Source organism: Equus asinus, chromosome 27 (genome assembly GCF_041296235.1).
Source record: "Equus asinus isolate D_3611 breed Donkey chromosome 27, EquAss-T2T_v2, whole genome shotgun sequence".
NCBI classification, from domain to species: domain Eukaryota; kingdom Metazoa; phylum Chordata; class Mammalia; order Perissodactyla; family Equidae; genus Equus; species Equus asinus.
Window position 1 is genome coordinate 31,868,553 of NC_091816.1, and position 14,987 is coordinate 31,883,539.

The following is a 14,987-nucleotide window of genomic DNA, read 5'->3' on the forward strand; positions in this document are numbered from 1 at the left end:
TCATATGTTTAAAACATTGACCAATATGTTTTTTTAATTTTGTGAACAATTTAATGATATAAATGTTATTCTTTTTTTTTGAAGGTTGATTGATTGGTTCTTTTATTGTTTCTAAAGTAACAGTATCACAAAATATAGATCAAAATAATATTTGTTGATGAGTTAAATTATGTGTAAGGTATTCATAAATAATTCATATGTTCCCTTTAAAAGCCTGCTAAATTTGTTTAATTATAAGAACAAACTTACATTGAGTGCAAATAATAATTTTATTTTTTAAAAATCCACAGAATACCTGGCATAATAACATAAGCAAACTATTGCTGTTTTTGCTATTATTATTCTGGTTATAAAAAATTTCTCAGTGATCATAAAGGTAAAAAGCATCTTAAAATTACCTTGGTCTTGAGGTTCAAATGCAGCGCCAGTTTGGATACTTGATCTGGAATCCAAACTGCTATACTTAATTGACACAATTTTGCAAAGCATTATATACTGTTTAAAATTTGAAAATAACCTTTTAATGCCATATTGCTTCATTATATGACACAATCCTGATTTTACAACACAGAATGCCTTACTGCACTGAAAATTCTTGGCAATTATTGCAGCTCTTTTGTGACGTACAGAAGACATTAAAGTTTTTTTTTGTGATACATGGTTCACCATATCAGCCAAGAATGAAACCTACAGGCTGAATTGTGTAATTCACATAAGTGTGAAGTATTTTCATTTAAAGCAAGCTATCCCCAATTTTTCCTAGAGGATTGATTTTATCAACAGGTTCTCCCTTCTTCCTAGTTTTCTTGAAAAAGTTGTCTATCTAAAGAGACTTAAGGAATGATTGATGTTTTTGTTTTATTGCTCATTTATATGTACATATGTGCAAATGGCAGTTAATACCAGTGCTACTCTACTGTATTATAAAATTCCAACTAAAAACAGAAGTGTTGGCAATCTGGACAGCTTTCACTGGGGACCAAGTGACAAGTACTGATGCAGAAAAATGCATCATTAAAAAAGAAAGGTCTGTTAATAAATGATGAGCTTTAAGATATGTTATGATTAAGGAATTCTACCTTATCATCAATGAATACACGATTTCCGGTAGACTTTTTAATATTGAAAATAGGACCCTCTTTCATGGACGGTAAAGGGGATTCTTTCTAAGGAAGAGACATGTAGACTGTGAGGAGGTAGGAGCCTGACACAAGAAAAGCATCAGCTGAGTCAAGGCAGAGGGAACAGCATGAGTGTAGAACCTTGTCTTCAAGGCATTGAAAGGTGGCCAGTGTAGCTGAAAAGGTCACAAACAGCATGCTAGTGTGTCAGGAATGCATGAAAAGTGCAATGGTAGGTGACAGTAATGGAAAGTCAAGGAAAGATTTTAAGCAGGAGAGTGACATATTTCCATTTGTGTTTTGGAAAAATTCTACTAGCTTTTGAATGAGTGATACGTGAGGTCAGACGAAGAATAGACCCATCTAGGAAGGCAAAGTTGTGTCTAAGAAAACGAATGCTGGGCACCAACATTATTTTGGAGCCATACAAGTGATTTTCAAAATCATGTAAAATGTTATTGAACACCAGTAAATAACTTGTGATGAAAAAAATCAATTTAAGCAAAATACCATCCTCTTTTCCTAAATTAGTTTACTTAGGAGGCTAATGGTTGTTACTTCTGTTGTCAATGTCATCAGCTTTTTCTGTTTGCAATTTAATAGTTCTGAAGCACTCAGGATCTTCTGTGGACTGTTTCTCTGCTGCTTTTGGTATAGGAGTATGTGTTATTATTTTATTTGATGGAGAGTCATAGTGATAGTCCTCAGTATGTTGCAATTATCAGAGCAGAATTCTAGAGACAAACATACTCAGTACTGTGTCCCGACATTGTCAGATCCTTAGCTGTATGATATTGCATGGTGGGTATCTGAATCCCAGCTTTTCTTCTACAAAATTAAGAGAATACTTTACAGGAAGGCTTTAGAATTATCTCCACAGCAAACCTACATAAACACTCTTTACCAGTTACTCAGGGAGAATAATAAGCTGATTTGGTTTTGAGACAAATATTATTAAAAATTTTATTTAAATATATCCCTGGCCTAAGCAAAGTACAAAGTTAGGGTAAACATTTGAATAATCCAGGACAGAGTGGCATTATCAAGATAACCGACTCAAATGACAGGTTTTTTTTTTTTTTTTTGAGGAAGATTAGCCCTGAGCTAACATCTGCTGCCAATCCTCCTCTTTTTGCTGAGGAAGACTTGCCCTGAGCTAACATCCGTGCCCATCTTCCTCTACTTTATATGTGGGATGCCTACCACAGCATGGCTTGCCAAGCAGTGCCATGTCCGCACTCGGGATCCAAACCAGCAAACCCCAGGCGGCCAAAGGGGAACGTGCACACTTAGCCACTGTGCCACCGGGCCAGCCCCAAATGATAGGTTTTAATGTTAACTATTTTATTCATTGCTACAGTACTGTGCTGAAAGAAATCAGTAGCTACTTTTAAAAAGAAGATCTTGAAAAAGGAGAAAAAAAGATGCAGAGTTTGGAGATTTTCCTTATACCTTCTAATTTTGTGGCTAGGAACCAAAATCACCAGGGATTTGGTCAAAAATAGAGATCCCAGGATCCCCTCTGTTGAAAACTTTGTCTGTTTTTATCAAGTGTCTCAGTTGATTCTGATGTACAGGTGTACAGATGTTGCAGCATATGGAAACCATGCAGTATTATATAAATCATGTGAAATGTCTGACATGCTTTCCAATGAGTCGGTAAACTAAATATACATGTAATGCAAAGATTAAAGAGGACTTACTCTAAGAATTTTGCACAAATTATTAGAGAAAACTATACATTTTTATGACTAAATAACATCAATAAGAATTTTTTGAACACTTCCAATGCATCAGAAACAGTGCCAAGACTTTTAATGTATTGCCTGGCGTGATCTCCATGCAACCCTAGGAGGGAGGTATAATTACATACAGGTGATTTCTTAAATGATTATTGAGAACCAATACTGGGAAGCTGGTGAAAGCCCATGTATGGTGAATTTTCCAGAAGAATGATGACGCTTTTCTTTTAAAAATGTTTTTATTATATTATTAATATCTTATGATTCAGATAGCTCTTTAAAAAATATATCACTGATTACAGAACATAATGTACTGGTCAACATGACTTAGCAAGAATGTTTTGATTAATTAAACTTATTTGCCTAAGGCAGAAAAGTTAATTGCTTCAATAATGATTAGAACCATACTCTTCTGACTGTGATAGATAAGCCCCCAGGTGAGAAACTAATCAAGTGGAGACATATTTCTGATGGGCAATCAGACCCATCCCAGGAAGGACAAAAGTGGAGCACCCAAACTTGTCCACATTCCAGACACGTGAGGATTCTGTAGAACACATCTTACTTGTTCAAATGATGCTGGGAGATCCAGTTAAACCCCTCATCTTCCCCTGTAAATGCACGGACCAATGAACATCAATATCAGCCTGGCTTTTTTTCTCACAACATTCAGGCGTCTCTTCAAAATGTTGCTTGTTTTTTGGGTTATCCATTGCTGTCTAACGAGTCATCCCCAAAATGTATTAGCTTAAAGCAATATATTTTGATTTCTCACTTTTTCATGGGTTTACTGGACTCAAATGGACGGTTTTCACTTGGAATCATTCATGCAGTTTCAGCCAAAAAGTGAATGGGGCTGGAGTCATCTGAATTCTTGACTGAACTGGGTGTCCAAGATGGTGTCTTCACTTGCATGGATGGTGCCCCAGCCAGCATGCCTGGAAGTGCTGAGGACTTCCCAGGAATGTCTCATTTAAGGTGGCCTCTCCCAGCGGCTAGTTTAAGCTGACTCATAGCATGGTGAGACATCATGGATGGCTCCATCAAAGCAGGAGCTTCAAGAGAGAGAAAGCAAAAGTTTCCAATCTTCTTGAAGGCTGACCCCACAAAGGCCAGAGCATTGTTTTTGACACGTTGTATTATCAAAGCATCCACAGGCAGCTCAGATTCTTGGAAGTTCAGAAATTGGCTCTAAGCCTGGATGGGAAGCATCATAAAGCCTCCTTGTAGCCATCTTTAATCTGCCACAAGACCTTCCAGTTAAAAATTGAACTCTCTGGCCCAAGAATTGCTTTGTTTTTCTCCATGACACTCATCAGCATCTGACATGTTATTTATCTTACTTATTGACTTTGTTTATTGACTCTCCTCACCAAAATGTAAAAGCTATGAGGTCAAAAATTGGTTTTTGTTCACTTTTGCATGCCCAATTCCTAGAACAGTATCTGACCCATGGTAGATGCTTAATTAATATTTGCTGAATAAATGAATTAATTGAAAAGTTTGCCCCAAAACCAACTAGGTCTCGTCATTTGAAGTCATTAGCCTCAAACCTTCCACTATGCTTATCCTTCAGACAAATGTCAGAATAATGAAAATTTCCTACTTTAGGGCCAAGAAAGAGAAACTTGAGGCGTGGATATTGGCTCCGACACTATTTTTCCTTTCTTAATTGTTGTTGTTGAATTGTTACAAGTTTTTTAAAATAGTCCTCTGAAAAATTATTTGCTGTAACTTTAGCTGATAACTTCTCATTTGCCTTGTCTGATGATGACTTTGCCTAAGACACTTATTGTCCATGACCCCAACTGCTGTAATTGGTGGAGCTCTCATGGCCATAAAACTCTGCATCAGACCTCTCGTCCTCTTTGGTGTTGGTGTGGCTGTGGGGCAGCAGTAGGTAGTGGGGGATGTAAGGACTACAGAAAGGTAATCAGCCCCCAAAAGAAAGTCCTTTCTTTCTGGAGACTCACATTCTTCAATTCCAGGAAAGTGTTTTACAGTGTTTGATAATTTGCTAGTCTTCATTTTCTGTTTTTCTTGATGGGCCTCGTTATATTTGGATGTGGATATTGGACCTTCTCATCTGATCTTCTAAGTTGCTTATCTTTTCTCTCCAATTTCCAACTTTACCTTTTTGTTCTACCTTGCTGTAGATTTCCTTTTCTTTGTCTTTTAGCCCTTCCATTGAAATGTAAATTTCTGCTATGGTAGTTTTATTTAATAAGAGCTTTTAACTTTTTTTTTTGCAGTTACCTATTTTCAGCGTCTACTCTTATTTCAGGAGTGCAATGTATTTAATTATATCCCAGGGGAATATACATGTGTATATGTGTGTGTGTGTGGAGGGCACCCTTTTTAAACTCCTATCAGCTGCCTGCCTTGTCTCTCGTTTCTGTGCGTCCCTGCTGTGTGTTTATTCTGGTTTCCTTTTTTCAGGTTGGAGCTATTTCTCAAATACCTGGTGATCTTTTGTTGTCGCTTTATAATTAACTGTGAACTCCCAGCAGTATGGTAGACTAAATAACATGAAAAACTTTTCTGTGGCAAAACAATTAAAATTATGGAGTTAACATGCATGTGTATTTAAAATATAGATAGATTTAAAATATAGATATAATTAAAACATATTTACTTATATATGTATTCATTAGTGCACTGACAAGACAGTAAGCAGAATCCTTAGATGCCAAAAATAAAGTCAAGGGGGCAGTTCAGAAGGATCAGCAAGACAGCTTTGAAGCCAACAGCAGGCTCTGCGGTCATTTTCATGTTCCTGGTCTCTTTGGCTTTATGTTTGGTGTCCTGGTAGCAGAGGTTAGGAAGCAGCCTGAGTTCCTAGCTTGAATCCAAAGTCTAAAAGCCAGCACTCTAAAATACTTTAGTGGAATGCTGAATCAAGAAAACAAAATAAAAAATAAACAGAACAATAAGAATGACAAAAATTTCCTGTAAGACATAAAAGAAAATTGCCTGTCCTTTATCTTGGGTGAGTTGATGGGGGAGAAAGTCTTCTCTGAATATGATACCATAAGCCAGCACTCCTGTGAGTTTGTGACCTTAATTTCTACTGCCTTTAGAGACTGAAAAACTCAAGTTTAAGATTTAATTTAAAGGAAGTCACCATAAATTCCAAAACATCGCTATCCTATAGACCACATTCTCTAACAATGATGCAATTAAGATACAAACAAATAACAAACTGAAAAATAGAAAAATCTCATATAGTTGTAAATTAAAACAGAAAAACCAAATATATAAATAAAGTGCATGTCAAAAATAAATCACAATAGGTTTTAGAAAACTCTTACAAAGAAAAGAGATGAGTGGGGACAGGAGGGAGGGATGGAGGGGTGGAGAGGTGGAAGGAAGGAGGGAGGAAGGAAGGGAGGGAGATAGGAATGAAGGGTAATTGAAATCATCAGGGAAAATGGAAGTAATGTGCAGCTGATGAATAATTACAAATGCTGTAAAACAAAGTTATGTACAACTTCACTAAAAATTTAAAATCTTAGGTTTACAAATGCCTATAAAAATTGAACTTAGCAAACAGACGTAAGAAGAAATAGAAAACTTGATTAGTTCTGTAACAAGTAGCAAAATAGATCAGCAGTTAAAATTCTTCCCATAAAGTACACAGGTGGCCTGGATGGTTTTACTGGCTGGCTTTACCAGATATTTATTGTGCAGCTAAACCTTATGCAAACACCCCCAGGGTACAGAAAGAGGAGATCACTTCACATAGCTAGTATAAACTTGATTCCAAAACAAGAATGCAAAAATTAGGTGTCCGTTATGTTCATTAACGTTTGTCTCCCTCTCCTCACCCATTAGATTTCTAATCTCATCTTAGGTTCCTGTGTTTGTTTTGCCACCACTGGCTTTTCGGATTTTCCTCAAATGCTCTAGGCACACACTTGCCTCAGAACTTTAGCATTTACTTGTCCTCTGTTTGAAACCCACTTCTCCCAGAGAGCCTCGTGGGTAGCTTCTTTACCTTCTTCACTTCTTTTTAAAAAATGTCTTCTCAGGCCTGGCCTGGTGGCGTAGTGGTTAAGTTCACACACTCCGCATCCACTGCCTGGGGTTTGCGGCTTTGGATCCCAGGTGTGGATGTACACACTGCTCATCAAGCCATGCTGTGGCAGCATCCCACATACAAAATAGAGGAAGGTTAGTAACGGATGTTAGCTCGGGGCCAATCTTCCTAACACATACACACAAAAATGCTGTCTCAGTTATTCCTTTCCTGAAAAAATGAAACCATTATTCCAATATTACCTACCCCACTTCCCTGTTTAGATTCTCTTCTCTGTGCTTTTCACAATCTCACATATATTACTTCTGCATCTTGATTATGATCCATCTCCCACCTCTACAGCAACAGCAGAGATTTTTGTTTATTTTATTTATTTCCACAGCTTCAGCAATTAGCATAGTGCCTGGAACCTGGTGAGGCCTCAATAGCTATTTTTGGAATGAATTGATAAGTGCAAATAATATTGAACAAAATGTTAGTGTGACAAATTCAGCAGTTTTAAAAAATACAGCATGACTCGGATTTTTCTCAGGAATGCAGGTTTAGTTTAAATTAGAAAAATTTATTGAAATGGCAGATAAAAGGAAAAAACATAAAATTATTTCAACAGATGGGAAAAAAGCATGTTAAGGAATTCGAAATTAGAGACTTTCTTTAACCAACAAACCAACAGCAAACAGCACATTTAATGGTAAAACCTGGCAAGTGTTTTCTTTAATATCAGGAACAAAAAAAAGTGCTTTTTTTTTATCATTATTGCTACTCTTCTCACTGCATTCTACCTCACAGAATAAGTCAACAGAAAGATAAATAAAAAGGTACAAATGATGAAAAGAAAGCAAGCTCAAAATCTCCACAGATGGTGAGAATATCAACATAGCAAACTCAAAATAATTGAAAGAATCAGAATGATTCAGAAGGTCAACAAAATAATTTTGCAAAATTTCTAGATGCAAAATCAATATAAAAATACCAGTCAGAATTCCAATGAGTTAAATTGTGGAATCAGACAAACTGTTACTAAAATTTGTATGGTAATGTAAAAGGACCATGAATAGCGTGATACACGTGAGGAAGATGAACAAGCTGGGGGAATTTTCTCCACCACAAACCAAGATAAACTATAAGGCAGTGTGATATTGGCCCAGGAATAGACCGTAAGACTCATGGAACAGAATAGACAGCCCACAAACAGACCCATACCTCTCTGGATACTTGGTAACAAGAAAAGCGCTATTGTGGGTTGGGAGAGAAAAAATCAACTCATTTGTAAATGGTGCTAGGAGAAACTTGTCAATGAATAAATTGTCAGTCTTCTATCAGTCTCTTTTCCGGAACCCAGCATTGTGTTGGCCTCTCTTTTCAGTTATCTATCTTCCATGCTCTTTTTCTTGTTGGTTTAGTTTCTTTTCTCTTTCCCTTTATTTATTTTGGTGCATTTTGAGGAGTGAGCAAAGGCAAAGGCTTATATTTATCTCACAATGTTTAAATGGAAGCAAATTATCATATATTTAATCTTTTTAAAAACTGAGAGTATCTCAAGAGCTTCATTTTTTTTGAAATTTTTGTATTAGGACAAGTCAATCTATCCCCCCATAAACATTGAACAAATGCTAATGTTTCAGAGTGTCTTGAAAAGAAAATCTTATAATTCTTTTCATATTTTTTTTCATGTGAAAGTAAAGGCATAGTGTTAAGTCATTTAGGAAAAATACATCCAGGAACTGGAAATGAGAAACGCTTCCTTGTATGTATTAGAGCATGTACGTTCTCTGTTCAATGTTTGAACAACTAGCTCTATTTGGGAATCAATGGCTTTGTTCTCATAATATCTAGTCTTGAAAATTTTTCCTGTGCAAAGTAATCATGATTATTTTTATAGAGTTTTTCTCAAGAAAGTTATTTTCTCCAGTGCCAGCACTCCACTTACTATGCTTTCACTGATACTCATTTAATAGGGTGGTTTCTCACTTGAGGTGCAGTAAAAGCATGGTGATGGGTGGCAGCAGAGTCCTCAGCCTTAAAGGATGGTTGTTGGGAGCATATCCTGGGCCCTGGAGCATGGTTGCTATGGTGACTCTGCTGCTCTGCCAAGGCTGCTTCTCACTGTGGGTGGAAAGAAGCTCCCCTGCCAGCAACTACGTGGGATTCTGGCAGCTGGAGAGAATACTGAAATGATGCGCTGCTTCCCCAGATGGGAGTTCTGAGAGTCTTCTTTTAAATCCAGTGGGCAACTCAGGCCCTGCGGAAGAGCAGGGGTAATTAGGATCTAGCCCATTACAAGTCCAAAATGTGTGTGATGAGATACTTCAAGATTCTTACTTTGAGTAAAAGTTTTGCAGAGGATCAGGGCTTCAATTGAAAGATTGTAGCCTTACCTGGAAGTAATGCAGGTTTTGAGGAATCTGTATTTGTCAATAGGGGTAATATAATTCTCAGGCATTTATTTATTTATTTAATTAATTTTAATTTTTTTTTCTTCGAGGAAGATTAGCCCTGAGCTAACACCTGCCAATCCTCCTCTTTTTTCTGAGGAAGACTGACCCTGAATTAATGTCCGTGCCCATCTTCCTCTACTTTATACATGGGATGCCTACCACAGCATGGCTTGCCACGGGGTCCCATGTCCACACCTGGGATCCAAACTGGTGAACCCTGGGCCGCAGAAGCAGAATGTGCACACTTAACTGCTGACCCACCTGGCCAGTCCCACTTCTCAGGCATTTAAATGGGAGCATTTAAATAAGGAGTAAAAGAAATATTTCCATTTAATTCGGAGATCTTAAGCTCATTCTCATTCAGGAATGCCTATCACCTCAGAGTTGTTGATTTAGGTTTACCCAGTATTGAAATTTGTCTCATGTTTTTCCAAATTTAAAAGACACTAGTCAATTAATGCTATAGACCATGACAGTAACATCTCCTTCCATTTTGCGTATATAGTCTAGGTAACTAGGCTTGCTTGCACGGAGGCTAGTGTTGGCCCATCTAAACCACAATGGAGAAAATGTGAAATAAGTAGAAACTGTAAATTAGAAATTAGTAATAAAAGAAGTCCTCGATGGCAGTTTTGGTGGTTATCTATTCCCACTTCATTTACTCCTGAGCTGTTCTCATTCAGGTTTTACCTTTACTCTCTTAGAAGCTTTAGGTCTGGGACGCAGCAAAGGTAATCCCTGTCTATGAATTTGAAGTTTGTTGAATATGATAATCTGGCTTTGACACTTCAATGTCTGCGGTAGAAATCTAGAAATCCCCTACACCTGTATCAAGTTTTTTAAGAATGGTCGGAGAGAGAAATCACTAACGAGCGGAATTTGAGATCATGGGGCTATTTGGGGCACTTTCCAAAATTAGATGTAACTCTTCTTTGGGCTCCTACTAACTTTGTTTCTTTTCTTGTCTTTATTTTTAAATAATCAGTAAGATGGCAATTTTATGACATACAGAGACAGATAGTCCAAAGATTTTTCTGCTACCCTGTTAATCTCCACCCAAAACTGTGTTTAACGGCATTCAGATACTACACACACCGGTCTCATCCATCTGCTGCTGAAATTTCTTCCCATCATGTGAAGTGTCAAGCTGTTCTAACCTTTTCTACTTCTCCATGTTTTGTGTGTGTTTGTGTGTATGTGTGTATGTGTCAGGAAAAGAATGTCCACGAAATTATTTGGCCCCTACAAGCAAGAACTACGGAAGTGGGGAGGTGTTCAGACTTCTTTTTTATCTCCTTTGGGAATGAGATGAACCACGATTCTCTTAAGAAGGCCCGTTCACTGATCAATATTAGAAGAGCAGACTAGCCCACGCTCTGAATACAAAGTTACTCTACACAGGAACTTTGCAATGATTGCATGTATCATAGTTGCTATAAACATATGCATTCCAGATGAAGTACACACAGATCTTCCTATGATTTAAGTACAATCAACAACAATCCATCTCCCAATCCCCTTTGTTATTTGTTTCTGAAGAGGAGCACAGTCAGTCATGTGGAGAGTTTTTGAGGGGCTTCAGCATTATAAAAAGAGATTTGATCAAGAACTTCCAAAGGGACAAAAGTAAGAGGGAATTTTTGGAATAGGATATGCATGGGGAAAGGGCAAAGGACAGAGGTGAACAGAAGTGAAACTGAGAGCATCTTAGGAGTGCCTCTTACCTGTCCTCCCTCTTACCTGAAGTATCCTTTCTCGCCAGTGGCTGGCACACAATATACGGTCAGTATTTCTTATTACATAGTGTATATATACTTAAGCATTTCTATTTAGTCTCTTTGAAGAAGATATCTAGCAGTCACCTAGAAAATTCTGACACTTATTTTGAATATTGACAATCATGGTTTTCTGATATCTCAGACTAAATATTTAAACCCATCTTTTTTAAAGACTGAAGTGATGAAACTTCAAAAAGCAAAAATGATTACTCTGGTTAAAGGATTTTTGAAAATTGTTCTACAGTATGATAGTAGTTTACATTAATAATGGTTAAAATTCCATCTAATATCAGTAGATGTAACGTTACTGAGTAGTCACTCTATGTCATGCACTACTTTATGTATTAACTCATTTAATGCTCACAAGAACCACTAAGGGAAATTCTTACTGTCATCTTTTTACAAATGAAGAAATCAAAATGATAAACTTACCAAAAAACACACAGTGGTGGAGTCAGGATTCTAACCTGCCTGGTCTCTCTTTTCTACTGTGACAGTATCTTTCTCGTTTTTTTTTTTAACATGCACCACAGCAAGAAATAGATTTTGCATTATGAGTCACTACAAAAATGACGTACATAAATATCTGAACTCAAAAGATTCTGAAATGATTTGTCTTACCACATGCAATGGACTCAGATATTGGCTGGTCTATGCTCTTTCATTTTTAAAAATTGCAGGTCAAAGTTCACTAAACTGGGTTCACACACAGCTAACGGGTTTTGAGTCACTGTTTAGGTGCTACAGCTACAGGGAGTTCAAAAGAGTAAGTGTCATTGAAATAAAAACTTAAGCCTGTGAAATTTGACAGCAATAAAGTTAAGATAGAATGATATGCGTGCACGTGTGTCAAGATTATTGTAGGAAGTCTGAGCGGGAAGGAAGGGCTTCTGTTGGTTTTGGGGTAGAGGAGGAAGCCGTCAATGGAAGTAAGCATTCTCTTGTCTGTGGAGGTTGGGTTTATATTAAGAAACGTGATTTTTATACCCTCCAGGGCAGCCTAGGACTTGATTTATGTGGTTGACCTGATGTCATCTATAAATGCAAATATACCCACCCTTAATGCTGAAGTTTGAAAAAACACTTCATTAGTTTAATAAAAAATATTAATTTTTAACTTTTCTTCTGTTGGTCTCCTGTAGGGTGTTTTGAGTGCTGTATTAAATGCCTGGGAGGCATTCCCTATGCCTCTCTGATTGCCACCATCCTGCTCTATGCTGGAGTTGCCCTCTTCTGTGGCTGCGGTCATGAAGCGCTTTCTGGAACTGTCAACATTCTGCAAACCTACTTTGAGATGGCAAGAACCGCCGGAGATACACTGGACGTCTTTACCATGTAAGTCATTCTAGTACTGCTTCTTATTTTGAGAGTGTATGTACACATTGCTGTGTGTCGAATAAATAGGAGTATAGAGTTAAGTGAGGCAATGTTTTATATGAAGAAAAAATTCTCTTAGGGTATGTGTGTGAGTCAAAAGGACACTGACCTTTACCTTGAATACAGACACATAGCGGATCAGAGGTCAATTTAATCTGGACTTCATCTGTGTTTTAATTTGACTGTGAAGTTTTATCCAGCATTCAGTTACCATTAAGTGGAATACTTGCATTTCTCTTGCTCTTCTAATATGAGCAGAGGCTGTTCTTATGGAATAGAACAGAGAACAGAGCCAGGTATAAGTGTAGACTCTGCTGCTAATTCTAGGAAAATCACGAGAAGTCTATGGGTGCTCCCACGCTTTAAAAAATGTTAATTCAGCCATGAGTATGCTATCATCTTCCTTTCCCTGCCTCACAGAAATGATGTGACTAGCCAAATAACCATTGCAAAAGGTTCTATTGACTTCTGTAAACGATTAAATCATAAGAAATATTGAGCACCTTTTTGCAAGCACCAATGATGCTTAAAATGTACATTCTACCCATAAAATGTAAACTCCTGGGGTCGCTAAATTATGGTGGCATTAATATTTTTTAAAAAGGTAACTCAAATATAGTGTGGAGGTAAAAAAAGAGGTTACTGTTCATGTGTTAGTCCCTTGTTGCCTAAAATTACGGAGAACAAAAGGTAAGGGTTGAATTATAGAAGAATTTGTTTCCAAATAAATTCCCCATTCAGATAATTTATTCAGTGATTTGATGCCAACAACAACAGCATAACTCATTTATGGCACTTTATTTTGTAATCCCAGCTGATGGTAAACTTGCATTGCATTAGCCACTGTTGCGTTTGTTGCCTCTACAACTTCTTGCATTTATTTCATGCTTCTTGGTACTTTGTGATTATAATGTTTTTATGTTGCTTTATTTTGTCATTCTAAATAAATTTAAACCTTCTTAATTTATATATACTTTTTCTGGAATAAGATCCTTTTGGAGTTACAAATCTTAGTGCTCATATGACTGGTTAGAGTGGCTTTGGCTTTTACTCTTACAACTCCTTTGAAAAGAGGTTAATCACATTTCTTATCTATCCAGGGCAGTTCCTGCTGACCTGGTGTAATGTAACCTAAGACCCTAATTTAAGACAACACTTGGTCAGCCCGGACAACTTTCAAAGTAGAAGACAACTTTCTTCCATCTCCAGTATCAGAAAATATATCATATTGCTAAATTTTTCAATAACCTATTAGGCACAGGCAGATTGTCTTGAAGGAAGTATTGCTAATAAATTGTGTTTGTTATTTTATTCATTAGAGTTGCTGATTTCTGTGAAAATTAAAAGAGAAAAGAAGTGGACATTTCTATCAAGTAATAGAGCAAGAATTCTCTACTTTGGGGAGTAGAGCACATACCCTTGGACAGAGTACCTAGAAAAATTTTTAGGAAAAGGAAAGTTGAAATATTTATGTTTATCTAAATATATTGGCAAAAAATTTGAGAAATATTGGACAGAAAATAAGAAATAAAACAAAGCAGGTGTGTAGAACTGGGAAACCACCCCCAACACACACACACGCGGTGATTAAGAGGAGGAGGATGGTGATTAGCCACTCCAATTAAGAAGTGAGATTATTTAAGAATATAGTCCCTAACATTGAAGTATCAATTTAGAGCTTTATAAATGTCACTGACAAATAGAAATGAAGAATTAATAGCAAGTTTAAAAAATGATGACCTAAAAAAGGCAAAGGAATTATATCACTTTCCTCATATTTCCCAGTGTAACTTTATTTTGCAAATTAATTCTGAAAAATTAGCACCATCCATTAAATTGAATTCTTTAAGCCTGTAGTAGACAGTTGATCAATTTTCATTAAATTAGTTGTATAGCATGAATTGATCCTTGAGAGTTTATAAATCATATCCATCATTTAGAATATAATTAAATTATCTGAAAATGCTTTGGATTATTGCAGGTTGGTTTGCAGAGAGCCTTAAGAAAATGATTGCATGGATATATTTTAATGTGATAAAACTGACATTTTCTTTTTAGTTTTATCTCAGCCTACACTGGACAAAATATGTTTTCACTGTGCATTATTTTAAGCTACCACAGATGTCCTTAAAATCTACAGATTCTCCATATTTAGACTATATCCAAATTGCTAACTTTAGTTAGAAGTTTGTAAGAAATCATAAGTTTGATAAGTGGCAAGAGATGATCATATACATCTATCAGAAACCAATTGTCAAGATATTTACTCGACATTTAGAGAGAAAATTTTAATATATCACAGAGCTCTACTAACGCTTTGAAGGAGTAGTATGTTTGGGAGTTTAGAAGAGAAATCAGAGATCATATGATTAATTTGGTAGTTTTACCTTTGGTCTGTTATACTGGAAATTAAATATGAAATCAATAATGCATTTTTGGAATGGGAAGAATACCATTTGGATTGGAATAAAATCGGCAGCTCCTGTTATCTC

The 14,987-nt window shown here is 36.6% G+C and overlaps 1 protein-coding gene across 4 annotated transcripts in view; it reads left to right on the forward strand.

Moving 5' to 3' along the window:
* Positions 1–14,987, forward strand: part of GPM6A (glycoprotein M6A) — a 312,595-nt gene that overhangs the window by 252,427 nt on the left and 45,181 nt on the right. For all 4 annotated transcript variants that reach the window (XM_014860669.2, XM_044760575.2, XM_014860668.2 and 1 more), the window contains one exon: positions 12,261–12,453. In XM_014860669.2, the coding sequence (XP_014716155.1) occupies positions 12,261–12,453 (193 nt within the window). The remainder of the gene's footprint in view (positions 1–12,260; positions 12,454–14,987) is intronic.